The following is a 27,500-nucleotide window of genomic DNA, read 5'->3' on the forward strand; positions in this document are numbered from 1 at the left end:
TAACATGCTAGCTACAAGCTAACATGCTAACAGGCTAGCCACAAGCTAACATGCTAGCTACAAGCTAGCATGTAGAAACAGACGAAACGTACGTTGTGGAATTCTCACCAAAACTCCAGGGAACTGGATCACCGTGCCACTCTTACGTGTAAAAACAACTTTCAGTGTTGAGTAACAGTTATAATAGTATTATCCTCACCAGACTGTTCTCTTTCCAGGCCTCGGGGAACTTGGGTCTCTCTTTCTCTCTGGAGACCAGCACCTGCATGTCCTCAAAGGAAGGGTGGTTTCCTGCCTCTGCCTGGAACGCCATCTGGTAGTCAGGCACCGCCTCCCCTGGAGATCACAATATCAACATTACCATCTCTCCTGGAGAACACAATATCAACATTACCATCTCTCCTGGAGAACACAATATCAACATTACCATCTCTCCTGGAGAACACAATATCAACATTACCATCTCTCCTGGAGAACACAATATCAACATTACCATCTCTCCTGGAGAACACAATATCAACATTACCATCTCTCCTGGAGAACACAATATCAACATTACCATCTCTCCTGGAGAACACAATATCAACATTACCATCTCTCCTGGAGAACACAATATCAACATTACCATCTCTCCTGGAGAACACAACATCAACATTACCATCTCTCCTGGAGAACACGAAATCAACATTACCATCTCTCCTGGAGAACACAATATCAACATTACCATCTCTACTGGAGAACACAATATCAACATTACCATCTCTCCTGGAGAACACAATATCAACATTACCATCTCTCCTGGCGACACAATATCAACATTACCATCTCTCCTGGAGGACACAATATCAACATTACCATCTCTCCTGAAAGAATCAATATCAACATTACCATCTCTCCTGGAGGAATCAATATCAACATTACCATCTCTCCTGGAGGAGACAATATCAACATTACCATATCTCCTGGAGAACACAATACCAACATTACCATCTCTCCTGGAGGACACAATATCAACATTACCATCTCTCCTGGAGAACATAATATCATCATTACCATCTCTCCTGGAGGACACAATATCAACATTACCATCTCTCCTGGAGAACACAATATCAACATTACCATCTCTCCTGGAGAACACAATATCAACATTACCATCTCTCCTGGAGAACACAATATCAACATTACCATCTCTCCTGGAGGACACAATATCAACATTACCATCTCTCCTGGAGGACACAATATCAACATTACCATCTCTCCTGGAGGACACAATATCAACATTACCATCTCTCCTGGAGAACACAATATCAACATTACCATCTCTCCTGGAGAACACAATATCAACATTACCATCTCTACTGGAGAACACAATATCAACATTACCATCTCTCCTGGAGGACACAATATCAACATTACCAACTCTCCTGGAGGACACAATATCAACATTACCATCTCTCCTGAAAGAATCAATATCAACATTACCATCTCTCCTGGAGGAATCAATATCAACATTACCATCTCTCCTGGAGAACACAATATCAACATTACCATCTCTCCTGGCGACACAATATCAACATTACCATCTCTCCTGGAGGACACAATATCAACATTACCATCTCTCCTGGAGAACACAATATCAACATTACCATCTCTCCTGGAGGACACAATATCAACATTACCATCTCTCCTGGAGGACACAATATCAACATTACCATCTCTCCTGGAGGACAAAATATCAACATTACCATCTCTCCTGGAGGACACAATATCAACATTAGCATCTCTCCTGGAGAACACAATATCAACATTACCATCTCTCCTGGAGAACACAATATCAACATTACCATCTCTCCTGGAGAACACAATATAAACATTACCATCTCTACTGGAGAACACAATATCAACATTACCATCTCTCCTGGAGGACACAATATCAAAATTACCATCTCTCCTGGAGGACACAATATCAACATTACCATCTCTCCTGCAGGACACAATATCACCATTACCATCTCTCCTGGAGGACACAATATCAACATTACCATCTCCCCTGGAGAACACAATATCAACATTTGTATTTGTATTTATTATTGTTCCCCATTAGTTCCTGGGGTTTATTATGGATCCCCATTAGTTCCTGTCAAGGCAGCAGCTACTCTTCCTGGGGTTTATTATGGATCCCCATTAGTTCCTGCCAAGGCAGCAGTTACTCTTCCTGGGGTTTATTATGGATTCCCATTAGTTCCTGCCAAGGCAGCAGCTACTCTTCCTGGGGTTTATTATGGATCCCCGTTAGTTCCTGCCAAGGCAGCAGCTACTCTTCCTGGGGTTTATTATGGATCCCCGTTAGTTCCTGCCAAGGCAGCAGCTACTCTTCCTGGGGTTTATTATGGATCCCCGTTAGTTCCTGCCAAGGCAGCAGCTACTCTTCCTGGGGTTTATTATGGATCCCCGTTAGTTCCTGTCAACGCAGCGGCTACTCTTCCTGGGGTTTATTATGGATCCCCGTTAGTTCCTGTCAACGCAGCGGCTACTCTTCCTGGGGTTTATTATGGATCCCCGTTAGTTCCTGCCAAGGCAGCGGCTACTCTTCCTGTGGTTTATTATGGATCCCCATTAGTTCCTGCCAAGGCAGCAGCTACTCTTCCTGGGGTTTATTATGGATCCCCATTAGTTCCTGCCAAGGCAGCAGCTACTCTTCCTGGGGTTTATTATGGATCCCCATTAGTTCCTGTCAAGGCAACAGCTACTCTTCCTGGGGTTTATTATGGATCCCCATTAGTTCCTGCCAAGGCCGCAGCTACTCTTCCTGGGGTTTATTATGGATCCCCATTAGTTCCTGCCAAGGCGGCAGCTACTCTCCCTGGGGTTTATTATGGATCCCCATTAGTTCCTGCCAAGGCGGCAGCTACTCTCCCTGGGGTTTATTATGGATCCCCATTAGTTCCTGCCAAGGCGGCAGCTACTCTCCCTGGGGTTTATTATGGATCCCCATTAGTTCCTGCCAAGGCGGCAGCTACTCTTCCTGGGGTTTATTATGGATCCCCATTAGTTCCTGCCAAGGCGGCAGCTACTCTCCCTGGGGTTTATTATGGATCCCCATTAGTTCCTGCCAAGGCGGCAGCTACTCTCCCTGGGGTTTATTATGGATCCCCATTAGTTCCTGCCAAGGCGGCAGCTACTCTTCCTGGGGTTTATTATGGATCCCCATTAGTTCCTGCCAAGGCAGCAGCTACTCTTCCTGGGGTTTATTATGGATCCCCATTAGTTCCTGCCAAGGCGGCAGCTACTCTCCCTGGGGTTTATTATGGATCCCCATTAGTTCCTGCCAAGGCGGCAGCTACTCTCCCTGGGGTTTATTATGGATCCCCATTAGTTCCTGCCAAGGCGGCAGCTACTCTCCCTGGGGTTTATTATGGATCCCCATTAGTTCCTGCCAAGGCGGCAGCTACTCTCCCTGGGGTTTATTATGGATCCCCATTAGTTCCTGCCAAGGCGGCAGCTACTCTCCCTGGGGTTTATTATGGATCCCCATTAGTTCCTGCCAAGGCGGCAGCTACTCTCCCTGGGGTTTATTATGGATCCCCATTAGTTCCTGCCAAGGCAGCAGCTACTCTTCCTGGGGTTTATTATGGATCCCCATTAGTTCCTGCCAAGGCAACAGCTACTCTTCCTGGGGTTTATTATGGATCCCCATTAGTTCCTGCCAAGGCAGCAGCTACTCTTCCTGGGGTTTATTATGGATCCCCATTAGTTCCTGCCAAGGCAGCAGCTACTCTTCCTGGGGTTTATTATGGATCCACATTAGTTCCTGCCAAGGCAGCAGCTACTCTTCCTGGGGTTTATTATGGATCCACATTAGTTCCTGCCAAGGCAGCAGCTACTCTTCCTGGGGTTTATTATGGATCCCCATTAGTTCCTGCCAAGGCAGCAGCTACTCTTCCTGGGGTTTATTATGGATCCCCATTAGTTCCTGCCAAGGCAGCAGCTACTCTTCCTGGGGTTTATTATGGATCCCCATTAGTTCCTGCCAAGGCAGCAGCTACTCTTCCTGGGGTTTATTATGGATCCCCATTAGTTCCTGCCAAGGCAGCAGCTACTCTTCCTGGGGTTTATTATGGATCCCCATTAGTTCCTGCCAAGGCAGCAGCTACTCTTCCTGGGGTTTATTATGGATCCCCATTCGTTCCCTCCAAGGCAGCAGCTACTCTTCCTGGGGTTTATTATGGATCCCCATTCGTTCCCGCCAAGGCAGCAGCTACTCTTCCTGGGGTTTATTATGGATCCCCATTCGTTCCCGCCAAGGCAGCAGCTACTCTTCCTGGGGTTTATTATGGATCCCCATTCGTTCCCGCCAAGGCAGCAGCTACTCTTCCTGGGGTTTATTATGGATCCCCATTAGTTCCCGCCAAGGCAGCAGCTACTCTTCCTGGGGTTTATTATGGATCCCCATTAGTTCCCGCCAAGGCAGCAGCTAATCTTCCTGGGGTTTATTATGGATCCCCATTAGTTCCCGCCAAGGCAGCAGCTACTCTTCCTGGGGTTTATTATGGATCCCCATTAGTTCCCGCCAAGGCAGCAGCTACTCTTCCTGGGGTTTATTATGGATCCCCATTAGTTCCCGCCAAGGCAGCAGCTACTCTTCCTGGGGTTTATTATGGATCCCCAGTAGTTCCCGCCAAGGTAGCAGCTACTCTTCCTGGGGTTTATTATGGATCCCTATTAGTTCCCGCCAAGGCAGCAGCTACTCTTCCTGGGGTTTATTATGGATCCCCATTAGTTCCTGCCAAGGCAGCAGCTACTCTTCCTGGGGTTTATTATGGATCCCCATTAGTTCCTGCCAAGGCAGCAGCTACTCTTCCTGGGGTTTATTATGGATCCCCATTAGTTCCTGCCAAGGCAGCAGCTACTCTTCCTGGGGTTTATTATGGATCCCCATTAGTTCCTGCCAAGGCAGCAGCTACTCTTCCTGGGGTTTATTATGGATCCCCATTAGTTCCTGCCAAGGCAGCAGCTACTCTTCCTGGGGTTTATTATGGATCCCCATTAGTTCCTGCCAAGGCAGCAGCTACTCTTCCTGGGGTTTATTATGGATCCCCATTAGTTCCTGCCAAGGCAGCAGCTACTCTTCCTGGGGTTTATTATGGATCCCCATTAGTTCCTGCCAAGGCAGCAGCTACTCTTCCTGGGGTTTATTATGGATCCCCATTAGTTCCTGCCAAGGCAGCAGCTACTCTTCCTGGGGTTTATTATGGATCCCCATTAGTTCCTGCCAAGGCAGCAGCTACTCTTCCTGGGGTTTATTATGGATCCCCATTAGTTCCTGCCAAGGCAGCAGCTACTCTTCCTGGGGTTTATTATGGATCCCCATTAGTTCCTGCCAAGGCAGCAGCTACTCTTCCTGGGGTTTATTATGGATCCCCATTAGTTCCTGCCAAGGCAGCAGCTACTCTTCCTGGGGTTTATTATGGATCCCCATTAGTTCCTGCCAAGGCAGCAGCTACTCTTCCTGGGGTTTATTATGGATCCCCATTAGTTCCTGCCAAGGCAGCAGCTACTCTTCCTGGGGTTGGTCCCCATTAGCCTGCCGGCGCGCACTCCCGGGGGGACCCCCATTAGTTCCTGCCAAGGCAGCAGCTACTCTTCCTGGGGTTGGTCCCATTAGCCTGCCGGCGCAGCCCTCCGGGGGGACCCCATTAGTTCCTGCCAAGGCAGCAGCTACTCTTCCTGGGGTTTATTATGGATCCACATTAGTTCCTGCCAAGGCAGCAGCTACTCTTCCTGGGGTTGGTCCCCATTAGCCTGCCGGCGCGCACCTCCGGGGGGACCCATTAGTTCCTGCCAAGGCAGCAGCTACTCTTCCTGGGGTTTATTATGGATCCCCATTAGTTCCTGCCAAGGCAGCAGCTACTCTTCCTGGGGTTTATTATGGATCCCCATTAGTTCCTGCCAAGGCAGCAGCTACTCTTCCTGGGGTTTATTATGGATCCCCATTAGTTCCTGCCAAGGCAGCAGCTACTCTTCCTGGGGTCCAGTGAAATTAAGGCAGTTTATTACCATTTAAAAACATTACAACACATTAACAGATTTCACAACACACTGTGTGTCCTCAGGCCCCTACTCCACCACTACCACATATCTACAGTACTAAATCCATGTGTGTGTGTGTGTGTGTGTGTGTGTGTGTGTGTGTGTGTGTGTGTGTGTGTGTGTGTGTGTGTGTGTGTGTGTGTGTGTGTGTGTGTGTGTGTGTTGTGTTGCTTCACAGTCCCCGCTGTTCCCTACGGTGTTTTTTTTTTATCATATGTTACTGCTGGCATCAGTTGCTCGATGTGGAATAGAGTTCCATGTAGTCATGGCTCTATGTAGTACTGTGCTCCTCCCATAGTCTGTTCTGGACTTGGGGACTGTGAAGAGACCTCTGGTGGCATGTCTTGTGGGGTATGGATGGGGTGTCTGAGCTGTGTGCCAGTAGTTTAGACAGACCTCTGGTGGCATGTCAGGTGGGGTATGGATGGGTGTCTGAGCTGTGTGCCAGTAGTTTAGACAGACCTCTGGTGGCATGTCAGGTGGGGTATGGATGGGGTGTCTGAGCTGTGTGCCAGTAGTTTAGACAGACCTCTGGTGGCATGTCTTGTGGGGTATGGATGGGTGTCTGAGCTGTGTGCCAGTAGTTTAGACAGACCTCTGGTGGCATGTCTTGTGGGGTATGGATGGGTGTCTGAGCTGTGTGCCAGTAGTTTAGACAGACCTCTGGTGGCATGTCTTGTGGGGTATGGATGGGGTGTCTGAGCTGTGTGCCAGTAGTTTAGACAGACCTCTGGTGGCATGTCTTGTGGGGTATGGATGGGGTGTCTGAGCTGTGTGCCAGTAGTTTAGACAGACCTCTGGTGGCATGTCTTGTGGGGTATGGATGGGGTGTCTGAGCTGTGTGCCAGTAGTTTAAACAGACCTCTGGTGGCATGTCTTGTGGGGTATGGATGGGTGTCTGAGCTGTGTGCGTAGTGCGACAGCTTGGTGCATTCAACATGTCAATACCTCTCACAAATACAAGTAGTGATGAAGTCATTCTCTCCTCCACTTTGAGCCAGGAGAGATTGACATGCATATTATTAATATTAGCTCTCTGTGTCCATCCAAGGGCCAGCCGTGCTGCTCTGTTCTGAGACAATTGCAATTTTCCTAAGTCCTTTTTTGTGGCACCTGACCACATGACTGAACAGTAGTCCAGGTGCAGCTAAACTAGGGCCTGTAGGACCTGCCTTGTTGATAGTGTTGTTAAGAAGGTAGAAACTAGGGCCTGTAGGACCTGCCTTGTTGATAGTGTTGTTAAGAAGGTAGAAACTAGGGCCTGTAGGACCTGCCTTGTTGATAGTGTTGTTAAGAAGGTAGGAACTAGGGCCTGTAGGACCTGCCTTGTTGATAGTGTTGTTAAGAAGGTAGAAACTAGGGCCTGTAGGACCTGCCTTGTTGATAGTGTTGTTAAGAAGGTAGAAACTAGGGCCTGTAGGACCTGCCTTGTTGATAGTGTTGTTAAGAAGGTAGAAACTAGGGCCTGTAGGACCTGCCTTGTTGATAGTGTTGTTAAGAAGGTAGAAACTAGGGCCTGTAGGACCTGCCTTGTTGATAGTGTTGTTAAGAAGGTAGAAACTAGGGCCTGTAGGACCTGCCTTGTTGATAGTGTTGTTAAGAAGGTAGAAACTAGGGCCTGTAGGACCTGCCTTGTTGATAGTGTTGTTAAGAAGGTAGAAACTAGGGCCTGTAGGACCTGCCTTGTTGATAGTGCTGTTAAGAAGGTAGAAACTAGGGCCTGTAGGACCTGCCTTGTTGATAGTGTTGTTAAGAAGGTAGAAACTAGGGCCTGTAGGACCTGCCTTGTTGATAGTGTTGTTAAGAAGGTAGAAACTAGGGCCTGTAGGACCTGCCTTGTTGATAGTGTTGTTAAGAAGGTAGAAACTAGGGCCTGTAGGACCTGCCTTGTTGATAGTGTTGTTAAGAAGGTAGAAACTAGGGCCTGTAGGACCTGCCTTGTTGATAGTGTTGTTAAGAAGTTAGAAACTAGGGCCTGTAGGACCTGCCTTGTTGATAGTGTTGTTAAGAAGGTAGAAACTAGGGCCTGTAGGACCTGCCTTGTTGATAGTGTTGTTAAGAAGGTAGAAACTAGGGCCTGTAGGACCTGCCTTGTTGATAGTGTTGTTAAGAAGGTAGAAACTAGGGCCTGTAGGACCTGCCTTGTTGATAGTGTTGTTAAGAAGGTAGAAACTAGGGCCTGTAGGACCTGCCTTGTTGATAGTGCTGTTAAGAAGGTAGAAACTAGGGCCTGTAGGACCTGCCTTGTTGATAGTGTTGTTAAGAAGGTAGAAACTAGGGCCTGTAGGACCTGCCTTGTTGATAGTGTTGTTAAGAAGGTAGAAACTAGGGCCTGTAGGACCTGCCTTGTTGATAGTGTTGTTAAGAAGGTAGAAACTAGGGCCTGTAGGACCTGCCTTGTTGATACTGTTGTTAAGAAGGTAGAAACTAGGGCCTGTAGGACCTGCCTTGTTGATAGTGCTGTTTAGAAGGTAGAAACTAGGGCCTGTAGGACCTGCCTTGTTGATAGTGTTGTTTAGAAGGCAGAGCAGCGCTTTATTATGGACAGACTTCTCCCCATCTTAGCTACTGTTGTATCATTATGTTTTGACCATGACAGTTTACAATCTAGTGTTACTCCAAGCAGTTTAGTCACCTCAACTTGCTCAATTTCCACATTATTTATGACAAGATTTAGTTGAGGTTTAGGGTTTAGTGAATTTTCTGTCCCAAATACAATGCTTTTAGTTTTAGAAATATTGAGAGCTAACTTATTCCTTGCCACCCACTCTGAAACTAACTGCAGCTCCTTGTTGAGTGTTGCAGTCATTTCAGTCGCTGACGTGTGTAGTGTTGAGTCATCCGCATACATAGACACACTGGCTTTACTCAAAGTTAGTGGCATGTCCAATAGTAAAAATTGAAAGAGCAAGGGGCCTAAACAGCTTCCCTGGGGAATTCCTGATTCTACCTGTATTATATTTGAGAGGCTTCCATTAAAGAACACCCTCTGTGTTCTGTTAGACAGGTTACTCTTTATCCACATTATAGCAGGGGTTGTAAAGCCATAACACATACGTTTTTCCAGCAGTAGACTATGATCGATAATGTCAGAAGATTCACTGAAGTCTAACAAGACAGCCCCCACAATCATTTTATGATTGCTCGGCTATTTGAGCCAGTAAAGGGGGCTTTACTATTCTTAGGTAGCGGATTGACTTTAGCTTCCCTCCAGGCCTGAGGGCAACACACTCTCAAGTAGGCTTAAATTGAAGATGTGGCAAATAGGAGTGGCAATATCGTCCGCTATTATCCTCAGTAATTTTCCATCCAAGTTGTCAGACCTCAGTGGATTGTCATTGTCGAAACAGAATCATTTTTCACCTCTTCTACGCTGACTTTAAGGAATTTAAAATGACAATTCTTGTCTTTCATAATTTGGTCAGATATACTTGGATGTGTAGTGTCAGTGTTTGTTGCTGGCATGTTGCTAGTCTTGCCAATGAAAAAAAATCATTAAAGTAATTGGTAATATCACTGGGTTTTGTGATGAATGAGCCATCAGATTCAATGAATGATGGAGCTGAGTTGGCTTTTTTTCCCCAAAATGTCATTCTTTAAATAATGTATCTTTGCTTCATAGTATAGGTTATTTTTATTTAGTCATGTGACTTCTTAATTTGCAGTACGTTTGCCAATCAGTTGGGCAGCCAGACTCATCATCTCTCATTGGAGGACACAATACCACCACCACCACCACCACCATCTCTCCTGGAGGACACAATACCACCACCATCACCACCACCACCACCACCACCATCTCTCCTGGAGGACACAATACCACCACCACCACCACCACCATCATCTCTCCTGGAGAACACAATACCACCACCACCACCACCACCACCACCATCTCTCCTGGAGGACACAATACCACCACCACCACCACCACCATCTCTCCTGGAGGACACAATACCACCACCACCACCACCACCACCACTATCTCTCCTGGAGGACACAATACCACCACCACCACCACCACCATCTCTCCTGGAGGACACAATACCACCACCACCACCACCACCATCTCTCCTGGAGGACACAATACCACCACCACCACCACCACCACCACCATCATCTCTCCTGGAGGACACAATACCACCACCACCATCATCTCTCCTGGAGGACAAAATATCACCACCACCACCACCACCACCACCACCATCTCTCCTGGAGGACACAATACCACCACCACCACCACCACCATCATCTCTCCTGGAGGACACAATACCACCACCACCACCACCACCACCATCATCTCTCCTGGAGGACACAATACCACCACCACCACCACCATCATCTCTCCTGGAGGACAAAATATCACCACCACCACCACCACCACCACCATCTCTCCTGGAGGACACAATACCACCACCACCATCTCTCCTGGAGGACACAATATCACCACCACCACCACCACCATCTCTCCTGGAGGACACAATACCACCACCACCACCACCACCATCATCTCTCCTGGAGGACACAATACCACCACCACCATCTCTCCTGGAGGACACAATACCACCACCACCATCTCTCCTGGAGGACACAATACCATCACCACCACCATCTCTCCTGGAGGACACAATACCATCACCACCACCATCTCTCCTGGAGGACACAATATCACCACCACCATCTCTCCTGGAGGACACAATACCACCACCACCACCACCACCATCATCTCTCCTGGAGGACACAATATCACCACCACCATCTCTCCTGGAGGACACAATATCACCACCACCACCATCATCTCTCCTGGAGGACACAATACCATCACCACCACCATCATCTCTCCTGGAGGACACAATACCACCACCACCATCTCTCCTGGAGGACACAATACCACCACCACCACCATCTCTCCTGGAGGACACAATATCACCACCATCATCTCTCCTGGAGGACACAATATCACCACCACCATCATCTCTCCTGGAGGACACAATACCATCACCACCACCATCATCTCTCCTGGAGGACACAATATCACCACCACCATCATCTCTCCTGGAGGACACAATATCACCACCACCATCATCTCTCCTGGAGGACACAATATCACCACCACCATCATCTCTCCTGGAGGACACAATATCACCACCACCACCATCTCTCCTGGAGGACAAAATATCACCACCACCACCACCATCATCTCTCCTGGAGGACACAATATCACCACCACCACCATCTCTCCTGGAGGACACAATATCACCACCACCACCATCTCTCCTGGAGGACACAATATCACCACCACCATCATCTCTCCTGGAGGACACAATACCATCACCACCACCATCATCTCTCCTGGAGGACACAATATCACCACCACCATCATCTCTCCTGGAGGACACAATACCACCACCACCACCATCTCTCCTGGAGGACACAATATCACCACCACCATCTCTCCTGGCGGACACAATCCCCCCCCCCCATCACCCCGGCGGACCACCACCACCACCATCATCTCTCCTGGAGGACACAATATCACCACCACCATCATCTCTCCTGGAGGACACAATATCACCACCACCACCATCTCTCCTGGAGGACACAATATCACCACCACCATCTCTCCTGGAGGACACAATATCACCACCACCATCATCTCTCCTGGAGGACACAATATCACCACCACCATCATCTCTCCTGGAGGACAAAATATCACCACCACCACCATCTCTCCTGGAGGACACAATATCACCACCACCATCATCTCTCCTGGAGGACAAAATATCACCACCACCATCATCTCTCCTGGAGGACACAATACCATCACCACCACCATCATCTCTCCTGGAGGACACAATACCACCACCACCATCTCTCCTGGAGGACACAATACCACCACCATCTCTCCTGGAGGACACAATATCACCACCATCATCTCTCCTGGAGGACACAATATCACCACCATCATCTCTCCTGGAGGACACAATACCATCACCACCATCATCTCTCCTGGAGGACACAATATCACCACCACCATCATCTCTCCTGGAGGACACAATATCACCACCACCACCATCTCTCCTGGAGGACACAATATCACCACCATCATCTCTCCTGGAGGACAAAATATCACCACCACCACCATCTCTCCTGGAGGACACAATATCACCACCACCATCATCTCTCCTGGAGGACACAATATCACCACCACCACCACCACCACCACCACCATCTCTCCTGGAGGACACAATATCACCACCACCACCACCACCACCACCACCACCACCACCATCTCTCCTGGAGGACACAATATCACCACCACCACCACCATCATCTCTCCTGGAGGACAAAATATCACCACCACCATCATCTCTCCTGGAGGACACAATATCACCACCACCACCACCATCATCTCTCCTGGAGGACAAAATATCACCATCATCTCTCCCGGAGGACACAATATCACCACCACCATCACCATCTCTCCTGGAGGACACAATATCACCACCACCACCACCATCATCTCTCCTGGAGGACAAAATATCACCATCATCTCTCCCGGAGGACACAATATCACCACCACCATCACCATCTCTCCTGGAGGACACAATATCACCACCACCATCTCTCCTGGAGGACAAAATATCACCACCACCATCATCTCTCCTGGAGGATAAAATATCACCACCACCATCACCATCTCTCCTGGAGGACACAATATCACCACCACCACCACCATCATCTCTCCTGGAGGACAAAATATCACCATCATCTCTCCTGGAGGACACAATATCACCACCACCATCACCATCTCTCCTGGAGGACACAATATCACCACCACCATCATCTCTCCTGGAGGACACAATATCACCACCACCACCACCACCACCATCATCTCTCCTGGAGGACACAATACCACCACCACCACCACCACCATCATCTCTCCTGGAGGACACAATATCACCACCACCATCATCTCTCCTGGAGGACACAATATCACCACCACCACCACCACCACCACCATCATCTCTCCTGGAGGACACATCATCATAAGACACTGTTGAATGCTCCCGCAGTATCTGGAGTTCGAAAGGTCAGGGGTTAGGGGCTATTACCTGGGAAGAGGTCAGTACACCTCATGAAGGTCTCCCAGTAGATCAGACCCAGGGCGTACATGTCCACCTGCTTCAGAGCCGACTCGCAGTCCCTCAGGTTCACCGCCCCTTCCAGAACCTCTGGGGCCATGTAGCGGACTGTACCCACCTGGAGAGAGACAGAACCAGAATTAGAGTTAAACTGGGTTTAAATTCTGTCCATCTTAGAGCTGTGGTAGTACTTTCATTATTAGCTATTAAAGAGGGTGCTGGCTGAGGGTGGTTTACAGTTGAGCCCAGTCAGTGGAGTTGACCCACTCACCTCACTGATGGCAGCGTTCTCCTCCTTTCCAGGCCTGACCACCTGGGGTTAGAGGTTAGAGGTCAGGGACTCACCTCACTGATGGCAGCGTTCTCCTCCTCTCCAGGCCTGACCACCTGGGGTTAGAGGTTAGAGGTTAAAGGTCAGGGACTCACCTCACTGATGGCAGCGTTCTCTTCCTCTCCAGGCCTGACCACCTGGGGTTAGAGGTTAGGGTTAGAGGTTAAAGGTCAGGGACTCACCTCGCTGATGGCAGCGTTCTCCTCCTCTCCAGGCCTGACCACCTGGGGTTAGAGGTTAGAGGTTAAAGGTCAGGGACTCACCTCACTGATGGCAGCGTTCTCCTCCTCTCCAGGCCTGACCACCTGGGGTTAGAGGTTAGAGGTTAGAGGTCAGGGACTCACCTCACTGATGGCAGCGTTCTCCTCCTCTCCAGGCCTGACCACCTGGGGTTAGAGGTTAGAGGTTAGAGGTTAGGGACTCACCTCGCTGATGGCAGCGTTCTCCTCCTCTCCAGGCCTGACCACCTGGGGTTAGAGGTTAGAGGTCAGGGACTCACCTCACTGATGGCAGCGTTCTCCTCCTCTCCAGGCCTGACCACCTGGGGTTAGAGGTTAGAGGTCAGGGACTCACCTCACTGATGGCAGCGTTCTCCTCCTCTCCAGGCCTGACCACCTGGGGTTAGAGGTTAGAGGTCAGGGACTCACCTCACTGATGGCAGCGTTCTCCTCCTCTCCAGGCCTGACCAGTCTGTTCCCTGTCAGCTTCATGGACAGACCAAAGTCACTGATCACACACGTCCCATCGTTCTTTACTAGAACATTCCTGCTGTTCAGGTCTCTGTGAGATACGGCTGGCTTGTAGATGTCTGGGAGAGAGGGAAGAGAGGGAGAGAGGACGGGAGGGAGGGAGGGAGGGAGGGAGGACGGGAGGGAGGGAGGGAGGGAGGGAGAGGAGAGAGAGGATGGGATGAGGGAGAGGGGATGGGAGGGAGGAGAGATGGGAGGGAGAGGGGAGAGAGAGAGGGGGGAGGGGAGAGAGGAGAGAGAGAGAGGGGAGAGAGGAGAACAGAGAGGGGGGAGAGGGGGAGAGAGGAGAAGAGAGAGGGGGGAGAGGGGAGAGAGGGAGGGGAGGGAGGGGGAGAGAGAGAGAGAGAAAAGGCCCATTAGTCTGTGCATGTCACCATGATTGCTTAAAGATCATTGCTGGATAACACAGTTACTGTAGAAACTATGGTTGAACTGTAACACAGTAATACTATATATAAGGTACTATGGTTGAACTGTAACACAGTAATACTATATATAAGGTACTATGGTTAAACTGTAACACAGTAATACTATATATAAGGTACTATGGTTAAACTGTAACACAGTAATACTATATATAAGGTACTATGGTTGAACTGTAACACAGTAATACTATATATAAGGTACTATGGTTGAACTGTAACACAGTAATACTATATATAAGGTACTATGGTTGAACTGTAACACAGTAATACTATATATAAGGTACTATGGTTGAACTGTAACACAGTAATACTATATATAAGGTACTATAGTTGAAGTGTAATATTTCATTATATAACAGTTAATACTTCTTGGGTATGACACCACAAGCTTAGCACATCTGTATTTGGGGAGTTTCTCCCATTCTACTCTCCAGATCCTCTCAAGCTCTGTCAGGTTGGATGGGGAGTATCGCTGCACAGCTATTTTCAGGTCTCTCCAGAGATGTTCAAATCGGGTTCAAGTCCGGGCTCTGGCCGGGCCACTCAAGGACATTTAGAGACTTGTCCTGAAGCCACTCCTGCGTTGTTCTTGGCTGTGTGCTTAGGGTCTTTGCCTCGATCCTGACTAGTCTCCCAGTCCCTGCCGCTGAAAAACATCCCCACAGCATGATGCTGCCACCACCATGCTTCACCGTTGGGATGGTGCCAGGTTTCTTCCAGATGTGACGCTTGGCATTCAGGCCATAGAGTTCAATCTTGGTTTCATCAGACCAGACAATCTTGTTTCTCACGGTCTGAGAGTCCTTTAGGTGCCTTTTGGCAAACTCCAAGCGGGCTGTCATGTGCCTTTACCTGAGGAGTGGCTTCCGTCTGGGTACTCTACCATAAAGGCCTGATTGGTGGAGGACTCCAATCAAGTTGTAGAAACATCTCAAGGATGATCAATGGAAACAGGAAGCACCTGAGCTCAATTACGAGTCTCAAATCAAAGGGTCTGAAATCTTATGTAAATAAGGTATCTTTAATTTTTTTTTATACCTTTGCAAAAATGTCTAAAAACCTGTTTTTCCTTTGTCATTATGGGGTATTGTGTGTAGATTGCTCAGGGACAATTTATATTTAATCCATTTGAGAAATAAGGCTGTAAAGTAACAAAAATGTGGAAGAAGTCAAGGGGTCTGAATACTTTCCGAAGGCGCTGTATAGACATTCAAATCAAATGTTATGCTATAGTGTATAATGTATAATACATGGCGCATTTGGAAAAGATACCTAGGACTCAATAGGTCTTCCCTGTTAAAAAACAAACAAAATAAAGCCATTGAAACAGTAGCCTATTTCTCAAATGTTCTTATGGTTTTCATTGTCCGGTTAGCCGCATTCGCACGTAGGCTACCGCCTTAGGCGCATTGCTGCACTAATAATGTTAAGAAATAATAGTTTATCAACATTTTAAGATAAACCGTTTTGATCTGTTGCATCAAACTCATTACTTTTTAATGTAGGAGCCTAGGAATGAATTGGGATCTATCGTCCCACGACTGTTCCAGAGTCTGTTTGGGATTTTTTTCTTCTTCGACAAGACATTTTACATTTTACGTCATTTAGCAGACGCTCTTATCCAGAGCGACTTACAAATTGGAATTTGAAGACCAATAGGTAAACTTTATACTATGGGGGGATAGTAGATTGACAGGCTTATATGCGGCATGTCCATAAGGCTAACGGAAGCTAAGTTTCCCTAAGTAAATTGAATTTTAAAAAATGGCCAAAATTAGCCTACTCATGTCTATACAGAAAGAAAGAAATTCATTCAAAATTGACTACTAAAGCATTGGCCACAGAGGATCATTAGCTTCCCCTAGACTTAAAAATATTAATAAATTGTTGATTGTTTTAAATCACATCGCCTACAGTCGGAAAGAAAAGGCAGCCCGCGACAAATACCAAATAGAGGATTATTGAGTTGCGACTGTCAGTGAAAAGTTTAGGCCCAGACAGGTATATCGCAATATATCCAAAATTCAATTGTGGGGAGAAAAAAATATATTTTGGAAAGTAAAATGGTCATTTTCTAGTAAAGAAAAGAAAACGTAAAGACTCTAATCTGTCTTAGTAATCAAAATGCTCAACTTAATTGAACAAACAACAGTAGGCCTATCTTTTATTGGCACCAGTGGAGAGCATCGGTCATTATCATTGTTGGCTCAGTGCCACTTGAACAACAACTTCCTCCTCCAGTTTATTATTCTACTTGTGTCTCCCCTTCTCATAGGCTTATTAAATGGACACTGTTTTTATTGGTCTGTTGGTCAGTGTGTGTAGAGTAAGCTACTCTGTCATTTGTCCAAGTAAAAAAATGATTCTGCTAATGTCTCCTATTCCCTAAGTTGCATCCTATTCCCTACATAACATCCTATTCCCTACATTGCATCCTATTCCCTACATAACATCCTATTCCCTACGTAGCATCCTATTCCCTACATAACATCCTATTCCCTACATAACATCCTATTCCCTACGTAGCATCCTATTCCCTATGTAGCATCCTATTCCCTACGTAGCATCCTATTCCCTACGTAACATCCTATTCCCTACGTAGCATCCTATTCCCTACATAGCATCCTATTCCCTACATAACATCTTATTCCCTACGTAGCATCCTATTCCCTACGTAGCATCCTATTCCCTACATAACATCCTATTCCCTACGTTGCATCCTATTCCCTACATAACATCCTATTCCCTACGTTGCATCCTATTCCCTTCGTAGCATCCTATTCCCTACATATCATCCTATTCCCTACATTGCATCCTATTCCCTGCGTAGCATCCTATTCCCTACATAACATCCTATTCCCTACGTAGCATCCTATTCCCTACGTAGCATCCTATTCCCTACATAACATCCTATTCCCTACGTTGCATCCTATTCCCTACATAACATCCTATTCCCTACGTTGCATCCTATTCCCTACGTAGCATCCTATTCCCTACATAACATCCTATTCCCTACGTTGCATCCTATTCCCTACGTAGCATCCTATTCCCTACATAGCATCCTATTCCCTACATAACATCTTATTCCCTACGTAGCATCCTATTCCCTACGTAGCATCCTATTCCCTACATAACATCCTATTCCCTACGTTGCATCCTATTCCCTACATAACATCCTATTCCCTACGTTGCATCCTATTCCCTACATAGCATCAATACTCCCTACATAACATCCTATTCCCTACGTTGCATCCTATTCCCTACATAACATCCTATTCCCTACGTTGCATCCTATTCCATACGTAGCATCCTATTCCCTACATAACATCCTATTCCCTACATAACATCCTATTCCCTACGTAGCATCCTATTCCCTACATAGCATCCTATTCCCTACATAGAGCCCATAGGGAACTGGTAAAAAAGGAGTACACTATGTAGGGAATAGAATGTTATGTACGGAATAGGATGCATGTAGGGAACAGGATGCTACGTAGGGAATAGGATGTTATGTAGGGAATAGGATGTTATGTAGGGAATAGGATGCTATGTAGGGAACAGGATGCTACGTAGGGAATAGGATGTTATGTAGGGAATAGGATGTTATGTAGGGAATAGGATGCTATGTAGGGAACAGGATGCTACGTAGGGAATAGGATGTTATGTAGGGAATAGGATGATACGTAGGGAATAGGATGCTACGTAGGGAATAGGATGTTATGTAGGGAATAGGATGTTATGTAGGGAATAGGATGATAAACCAACAGCAAGCCTACAGATCCAGTCGCACTGGCTTTGTATCAGGGTCCTAGTCCTAGTTACATGGTCTATAACCTGACTCATTATGTCTAGGGGTCCTAGCTACATGGTCTATAACCTGACTCATTATGTCTAGGGGTCCTAGTCCTAGCTACATGGTCTGTAACCTGACTCATTATGTCTAGGGGTCCTAGCTACATGGTCTGTAACCTGACTCATTATGTCTAGGGGTCCTAGTCCTAGCTACATGGTCTATAACCTGACTCATTATGTCTAGGTGTCCTAGTCCTAGCTACATGGTCTGTAACCTGACTCATTATGTCTAGGGGTCCTAGTCCTAGTTACATGGTCTATAACCTGACTCATTATGTCTAGGGGTCCTAGCTACATGGTCTGTAACCTGACTCATTATGTCTAGGGGTCCTAGCTACATGGTCTGTAACCTGACTCATTATGTCTTGGGGTCCTAGCTACATGGTCTATAACCTGACTCATTATGTCTAGGGGTCCTAGCTACATGGTCTGTAACCTGACTCATTATGTCTAGGAGTCCTAGCTACATGGTCTATAACCTGACTCATTATGTCTAGGGGTCCTAGCTACATGGTCTGTAACCTGACTCATTATGTCTAGGGGTCCTAGTCCTAGCTACATGGTCTGTAACCTGACTCATTATGTCTAGGGGTCCTAGCTACATGGTCTGTAACCTGACTCATTATGTCTAGGGGTCCTAGCTACATGGTCTGTAACCCGACTCATTATGTCTAGGGGTCCTAGTCCTAGCTACATGGTCTGTAACCTGACTCATTATGTCTAGGGGCCGTCCTAGCTACATGGTCTGTAACCTGACTCATTATGTCTAGGGGTCCTAGTCCTAGCTACATGGTCTGTAACCTGACTCATTATGTCTAGGGGTCCTAGCTACATGGTCTGTAACCTGACTCATTATGTCTAGGGGTCCTAGCTACATGGTCTGTAACCTGACTCATTATGTCTAGGGGTCCTAGTCCTAGCTACATGGTCTATAACCTGACTCATTATGCCTAGGGGTCCTAGTCCTAGCTACATGGTCTGTAACCTGACTCATTATGTCTAGGAGTCCTAGTCCTAGCTACATGGTCTGTAACCTGACTCATTATGTTTAGGAGTCCTAGCTACATGGTCTATAACCTGACTCATTATGTCTAGGGGTCCTAGCTACATGGTCTGTAACCTGACTCATTATGTCTAGGGGTCCTAGCTACATGGTCTATAACCTGACTCATTATGCCTAGGGGTCCTAGTTACATGGTCTGTAACCTGACTCATTATGTCTAGGGGTCCTAGTCCTAGCTACATGGTCTGTAACCTGACTCATTATGTCTAGGAGTCCTAGCTACATGGTCTGTAACCTGACTCATTATGTCTAGGGGTCCTAGCTACATGGTCTATAACCTGACTCATTATGTCTAGGGGTCCTAGTCCTAGCTACATGATCTGTAACCTGACTCATTATGTCTAGGGGTCCTAGCTACATGGTCTGTAACCTGACTCATTATGTCTAGGGGTCCTAGCTACATGGTCTATAACCTGACTCATTATGTCTAGGGGTCCTAGCTACATGGTCTGTAACCTGACTCATTATGTCTAGGGGTCCTAGTCCTAGCTACATGGTCTATAACCTGACTCATTATGTCTAGGGGTCCTAGCTACATGGTCTGTAACCTGACTCATTATGTCTAGGGGTCCTAGTCCTAGCTACATGGTCTGTAACCTGACTCATTATGTCTAGGGGTCCTAGCTACATGGTCTGTAACCTGACTCATTATGTCTAGGGGTCCTAGTCCTAGCTACATGGTCTGTAACCTGACTCATTATGTCTAGGGGTCCTAGCTACATGGTCTATAACCTGACTCATTATGTCTAGGGGTCCTAGTCCTAGCTACATGGTCTGTAACCTGACTCATTATGTCTAGGGGTCCTAGCTACATGGTCTATAACCTGACTCATTATGTCTAGGGGTCCTAGCTACATGGTCTGTAACCTGACTCATTATGTCTAGGGGTCCTAGCTACATGGTCTGTAACCTGACTCATTATGTCTAGGGGTCCTAGCTACATGGTCTGTAACCTGACTCATTATGTCTTGGGGTCCTAGCTACATGGTCTATAACCTGACTCATTATGTCTAGGGGTCCTAGCTACATGGTCTGTAACCTGACTCATTATGTCTAGGGGTCCTAGCTACATGGTCTGTAACCTGACTCATTATGTCTAGGGGTCCTAGTCCTAGCTACATGGTCTGTAACCTGACTCATTATGTCTAGGAGTCCTAGCTACATGGTCTGTAACCTGACTCATTATGTCTAGGGGTCCTAGTTACATGGTCTGTAACCTGACTCATTATGTCTAGGGGTCCTAGTTACATGGTCTATAACCTGACTCATTATGTCTAGGGGTCCTAGCTACATGGTCTGTAACCTGACTCATTATGTCTAGGGGTCCTAGTCCTAGTTACATGGTCTATAACCTGACTCATTATGTCTAGGGGTCCTAGCTACATGGTCTGTAACCTGACTCATTATGTCTAGGAGTCCTAGCTACATGGTCTATAACCTGACTCATTATGTCTAGGGGTCCTAGCTACATGGTCTGTAACCTGACTCATTATGTCTAGGGGTCCTCGCTACATGGTCTATAACCTGACTCATTATGTCTAGGGGTCCTAGTCCTAGTTACATGGTCTGTAACCTGACTCATTATGTCTAGGGGTCCTAGCTACATGGTCTGTAACCTGACTCATTATGTCTAGGGGTCCTAGTCCTAGCTACATGGTCTGTAACCTGACTCATTATGTCTAGGGGTCCTAGCTACATGGTCTGTAACCTGACTCATTATGTCTAGGGGTCCTAGCTACATGGTCTGTAACCTGACTCATTATGTCTAGGGGTCCTAGCTACATGGTCTGTAACCTGACTCATTATGTCTAGGGGTCCTAGCTACATGGTCTGTAACCTGACTCATTATGTCTAGGGGTCCTAGTCCTAGCTACATGGTCTATAACCTGACTCATTATGTCTAGGGGTCCCAGCAACATGGTCTGTAACCTGACTCATTATGTCTAGGGATCCTAGTCCTAGCTACATGGTCTGTAACCTGACTCATTATGTCTAGGGGTCCTAGCTACATGGTCTGTAACCTGACTCATTATGTCTAGGGGTCCTAGTCCTAGCTACATGGTCTATAACCTGACTCATTATGTCTAGGGGTCCTAGTTACATGGTCTGTAACCTGACTCATTATGTCTAGGAGTCCTAGTTACATGGTCTATAACCTGACTCATTATGTCTAGGGGTCCTAGCTACATAGTCTGTAACCTGACTCATTATGTCTAGGGGTCCTAGCTACATGGTCTATAACCTGACTCATTATGTCTAGGGGTCCTAGTCCTAGCTACATGGTCTGTAACCTGACTCATTATGTCTAGGGGTCTTAGCTACATGGTCTGTACCCTGACTCATTATGTCTAGGGGTCCTAGTCCTAGTTACATGGTCTGTAACCTGACTCATTATGTCTAGGGGTCCTAGCTACATGGTCTGTAACCTGACTCATTATGTCTAGGGGTCCTAGTCCTAGCTACATGGTCTGTAACCTGACTCATTATGTCTAGGGGTCCTAGCTACATGGTCTATAACCTGACTCATTATGTCTAGGGGTCCTAGCTACATGGTCTGTAACCTGACTCATTATGTCTAGGGGTCCTAGCTACATGGTATGTAACCTGACTCATTATGTCTAGGGGTCCTAGTCCTAGCTACATGGTCTATAACCTGACTCATTATGTCTAGGGGTCTTAGCTACATGGTCTGTAACCTGACTCATTATGTCTATGGGGTCCTTGTCCTAGTTACATGGTCTATAACCTGACTCATTATGTCTAGGGGTCCTAGTCCTAGCTACATGGTCTGTAACCTGACTCATTATGTCTAGGGGTCCTAGTTACATAGTTTGTAACCTGACTCATTATGTCTAGGGGTCCTAGTCCTAGCTACATGGTCTATAACCTGACTCATTATGTCTAGGGGTCCTAGTCCTAGCTACATGGTCTATAACCTGACTCATTATGTCTAGGGGTCCTAGTCCTAGCTACATGGTCTATAACCTGACTCATTATGTCTAGGGGTCCTAGTTACATAGTTTGTAACCTGACTCATTATGTCTAGGGGTCCTAGTCCTAGCTACATGGTCTGTAACCTGACTCATTATGTCTAGGGGTCCTAGCTACATGGTCTATAACCTGACTCATTATGTCTAGGGGTCCTAGCTACATAGTCTGTAACCTGACTCATTATGTCTAGGGGTCCTAGTCCTAGCTACATGGTCTGTAACCTGACTCATTATGTCTAGGGGTCCTAGCTACGCGGTCTGTAACCTGACTCATTATGTCTAGGGGTCCTAGCTACATGGTCTATAACCTGACTCATTATGTCTAGGGGTCCTAGTCCTAGTTACATGGTCTGTAACCTGACTCATTATGTCTAGGGGTCCTAGCTACATGATCTGTAACCTGACTCATTATGTCTAGGGGTCCTAGCTACATGGTCTGTAACCTGACTCATTATGTCTAGGTGTCCTAGTCCTAGCTACATGGTCTGTAACCTGACTCATTATGTCTAGGGGTCCTAGTCCTAGTTACATGGTCTATAACCTGACTCATTATGTCTAGGGGTCCTAGCTACGCGGTCTGTAACCTGACTCATTATGTCTAGGGGTCCTAGCTACATGGTCTGTAACCTGACTCATTATGTCTAGGGGTCCTAGTCCTAGCTACATGGTCTATAACCTGACTCATTATGTCTAGGGGTCCTAGTCCTAGTTACATGGTCTATAACCTGACTCATTATGTCTAGGGGTCCTAGCTACATGGTCTGTAACCTGACTCATTATGTCTAGGGGTCCTAGCTACATGGTCTGTAACCTGACTCATTATGTCTTGGGGTCCTAGCTACATGGTCTATAACCTGACTCATTATGTCTAGGGGTCCTAGCTACATGGTCTGTAACCTGACTCATTATGTCTAGGGGTCCTAGCTACATGGTCTGTAACCTGACTCATTATGTCTAGGGGTCCTAGTCCTAGCTACATGGTCTGTAACCTGACTCATTATGTCTAGGAGTCCTAGCTACATGGTCTGTAACCTGACTCATTATGTCTAGGGGTCCTAGTTACATGGTCTGTAACCTGACTCATTATGTCTAGGGGTCCTAGTTACATGGTCTATAACCTGACTCATTATGTCTAGGGGTCCTAGCTACATGGTCTGTAACCTGACTCATTATGTCTAGGGGTCCTAGCTACATGGTCTATAACCTGACTCATTATGTCTAGGGGTCCTAGCTACATGGTCTGTAACCTGACTCATTATGTCTAGGGGTCCTAGTCCTAGTTACATGGTCTGTAACCTGACTCATTATGTCTAGGGGTCCTAGTCCTAGCTACATGGTCTGTAACCTGACTCATTATGTCTAGGGGTCCTAGCTACATGGTCTGTAACCTGACTCATTATGTCTAGGGGTCCTAGCTACATGGTCTATAACCTGACTCATTATGTCTAGGGGTCCTAGCTACATGGTCTGTAACCTGACTCATTATGTCTAGGGGTCCTAGTCCTAGTTACATGGTCTGTAACCTGACTCATTATGTCTAGGGGTCCTAGTCCTAGTTACATGGTCTATAACCTGACTCATTATGTCTAGGGGTCCTAGCTACATGGTCTGTAACCTGACTCATTATGTCTAGGGGTCCTAGTCCTAGCTACATGGTCTGTAACCTGACTCATTATGTCTAGGGGTCCTAGCTACATGGTCTGTAACCTGACTCATTATGTCTAGGGGTCCTAGCTACATGGTCTGTAACCTGACTCATTATGTCTAGGGGTCCTAGTCCTAGCTACATGGTCTGTAACCTGACTCATTATGTCTAGGGGTCCTAGCTACATGGTCTGTAACCTGACTCATTATGTCTAGGGGTCCTAGCTACATGGTCTGTAACCTGACTCATTATGTCTAGGGGTCCTAGCTACATGGTCTGTAACCTGACTCATTATGTCTAGGGGTCCTAGCTACATGGTCTGTAACCTGACTCATTATGTCTAGGGGTCCTAGTCCTAGCTACATGGTCTGTAACCTGACTCATTATGTCTAGGGGTCCTAGCTACATGGTCTGTAACCTGACTCATTATGTCTAGGGGTCCTAGCTACATGGTCTATAACCTGACTCATTATGTCTAGGGGTCCTAGTCCTAGCTACATGGTCTATAACCTGACTCATTATGTCTAGGGGTCCCAGCAACATGGTCTGTAACCTGACTCATTATGTCTAGGGATCCTAGTCCTAGCTACATGGTCTGTAACCTGACTCATTATGTCTAGGGGTCCTAGCTACATGGTCTGTACCCTGACTCATTATGTCTAGGGGTCCTAGTCCTAGTTACATGGTCTGTAACCTGACTCATTATGTCTAGGGGTCCTAGCTACATGGTCTGTAACCTGACTCATTATGTCTAGGGGTCCTAGTCCTAGCTACATGGTCTGTAACCTGACTCATTATGTCTAGGGGTCCTAGCTACATGGTCTATAACCTGACTCATTATGTCTAGGGGTCCAAACTACATGGTCTGTAACCTGACTCATTATGTCTAGGGGTCCTAGCTACATGGTATGTAACCTGACTCATTATGTCTAGGGGTCCTAGTCCTAGCTACATGGTCTATAACCTGACTCATTATGTCTAGGGGTCTTAGCTACATGGTCTATAACCTGACTCATTATGTCTAGGGGTCCTAGTCCTAGCTACATGGTCTGTAACCTGACTCATTATGTCTATGGGGTCCTTGTCCTAGTTACATGGTCTATAACCTGACTCATTATGTCTAGGGGTCCTAGTCCTAGTTACATGGTCTGTAACCTGACTCATTATGTCTAGGGGTCCTAGTCCTAGCTACATGGTCTGTAACCTGACTCATTATGTCTAGGGGTCCTAGTTACATAGTTTGTAACCTGACTCATTATGTCTAGGGGTCCTAGTCCTAGCTACATGGTCTATAACCCGACTCATTATGTCTAGGGGTCCTAGTCCTAGCTACATGGTCTATAACCTGACTCATTATGTCTAGGGGTCCTAGTCCTAGCTACATGGTCTATAACCTGACTCATTATGTCTAGGGGTCCTAGTTACATAGTTTGTAACCTGACTCATTATGTCTAGGGGTCCTAGTCCTAGCTACATGGTCTATAACCTGACTCATTATGTCTAGGGGTCCTAGTCCTAGCTACATGGTCTGTAACCTGACTCATTATGTCTAGGGGTCCTAGTTACATAGTTTGTAACCTGACTCATTATGTCTAGGGGTCCTAGTCCTAGCTACATGGTCTATAACCTGACTCATTATGTCTAGGGGTCCTAGTCCTAGCTACATGGTCTATAACCTGACTCATTATGTCTAGGGGTCCTAGCTACATAGTCTGTAACCTGACTCATTATGTCTAGGGGTCCTAGCCCTAGCTACATGGTCTGTAACCTGACTCATTATGTCTAGGGGTCCTAGCTACGCGGTCTGTAACCTGACTCATTATGTCTAGGGGTCCTAGCTACATGGTCTATAACCTGACTCATTATGTCTAGGGGTCCTAGTCCTAGTTACATGGTCTGTAACCTGACTCATTATGTCTAGGGGTCCTAGCTACATGATCTGTAACCTGACTCATTATGTCTAGGGGTCCTAGCTACATGGTCTGTAACCTGACTCATTATGTCTAGGGGTCCTAGCTACATGGTCTGTAACCTGACTCATTATGTCTAGGGGTCCTAGTCCTAGCTACATGGTCTGTAACCTGACTCATTATGTCTAGGGGTCCTAGCTACATGGTCTGTAACCTGACTCATTATGTCTAGGGGTCCTAGTCCTAGCTACATGGTCTGTAACCTGACTCATTATGTCTAGGGGTCCTAGTCCTAGCTACATGGTCTGTAACCTGACTCATTATGTCTAAAGGACCAATAGAAACAGGCGCGGCCTAAAGGACCACTAGAAACAGGCATGGCTAAAGGACCACTAGAAACAGGCATTGCCTAAAGGACCACTAGAAACAGGCGCGGGCTAAAGGACCACTAGAAACAGGCACGGCTAAAGGACCACTAGAAACAGGCATGGCTAAAGGACCACTAGAAACAGGCACGGCTAAAGGACCACTAGAAACAGGCACGGCTAAAGGACCACTAGAAACAGGCACGGCCTAAAGGACCACTAGAAACAGGCACGGCTAAAGGACCACTAGAAACAGGCACGGCTAAAGGACCACTAGAAACAGGCACGGCTAAAGGACCACTAGAAACAGGCACGGCCTAAAGGACCACTAGAAACAGGCATGGCTAAAGGACCACTAGAAACAGGCACGGCTAAAGGACCACTAGAAACAGGCACGGCCTAAAGGACCACTAGAAACAGGCACGGCTAAAGGACCACTAGAAACAGGCACGGCCTAAAGGACCACTAGAAACAGGCACGGCTAAAGGACCACTAGAAACAGGCATGGCTAAAGGACCACTAGAAACAGGCACGGCTAAAGGACCACTAGAAACAGGCATGGCCTAAAGGACCACTAGAAACAGGCATGGCCTAAAGGACCACTAGAAACAGGCGCGGCTAAAGGACCACTAGAAACAGGCATGGCTAAAGGACCACTAGAAACAGGCACGGCTAAAGGACCACTAGAAACAGGCACGGCTAAAGGACCACTAGAAACAGGCACGGCTAAAGGACCACTAGAAACAGGCATGGCTAAAGGACCACTAGAAACAGGCACGGCCTAAAGGACCACTAGAAACAGGCATGGCTAAAGGACCACTAGAAACAGGCACGGCTAAAGGACCACTAGAAACAGGCACGGCTAAAGGACCACTAGAAACAGGCACGGCTAAAGGACCACTAGAAACAGGCACGGCTAAAGGACCACTAGAAACAGG

General features: G+C 46.9%; 1 protein-coding gene across 1 annotated transcript in view; it reads right to left on the reverse strand.

Annotated features, from left to right (window-relative positions):
• bmpr2b (bone morphogenetic protein receptor, type II b (serine/threonine kinase)) overlaps nt 1-27,500 on the reverse strand; it is a 151,392-nt gene that overhangs the window by 33,066 nt on the left and 90,826 nt on the right. The window contains exons 12-14 of the mRNA XM_082966907.1: nt 14,211-14,371; nt 13,203-13,350; nt 200-336 (exon numbers count right to left, since the gene is read on the reverse strand). Coding sequence (XP_082823033.1) covers nt 200-336; nt 13,203-13,350; nt 14,211-14,371 — 446 coding nt within the window. The remainder of the gene's footprint in view (nt 1-199; nt 337-13,202; nt 13,351-14,210; nt 14,372-27,500) is intronic.

Source organism: Salmo salar, chromosome 21 (genome assembly GCF_965601325.2).
Source record: "Salmo salar chromosome 21, fSalSal1, whole genome shotgun sequence".
Classification (NCBI taxonomy): domain Eukaryota; kingdom Metazoa; phylum Chordata; class Actinopteri; order Salmoniformes; family Salmonidae; genus Salmo; species Salmo salar.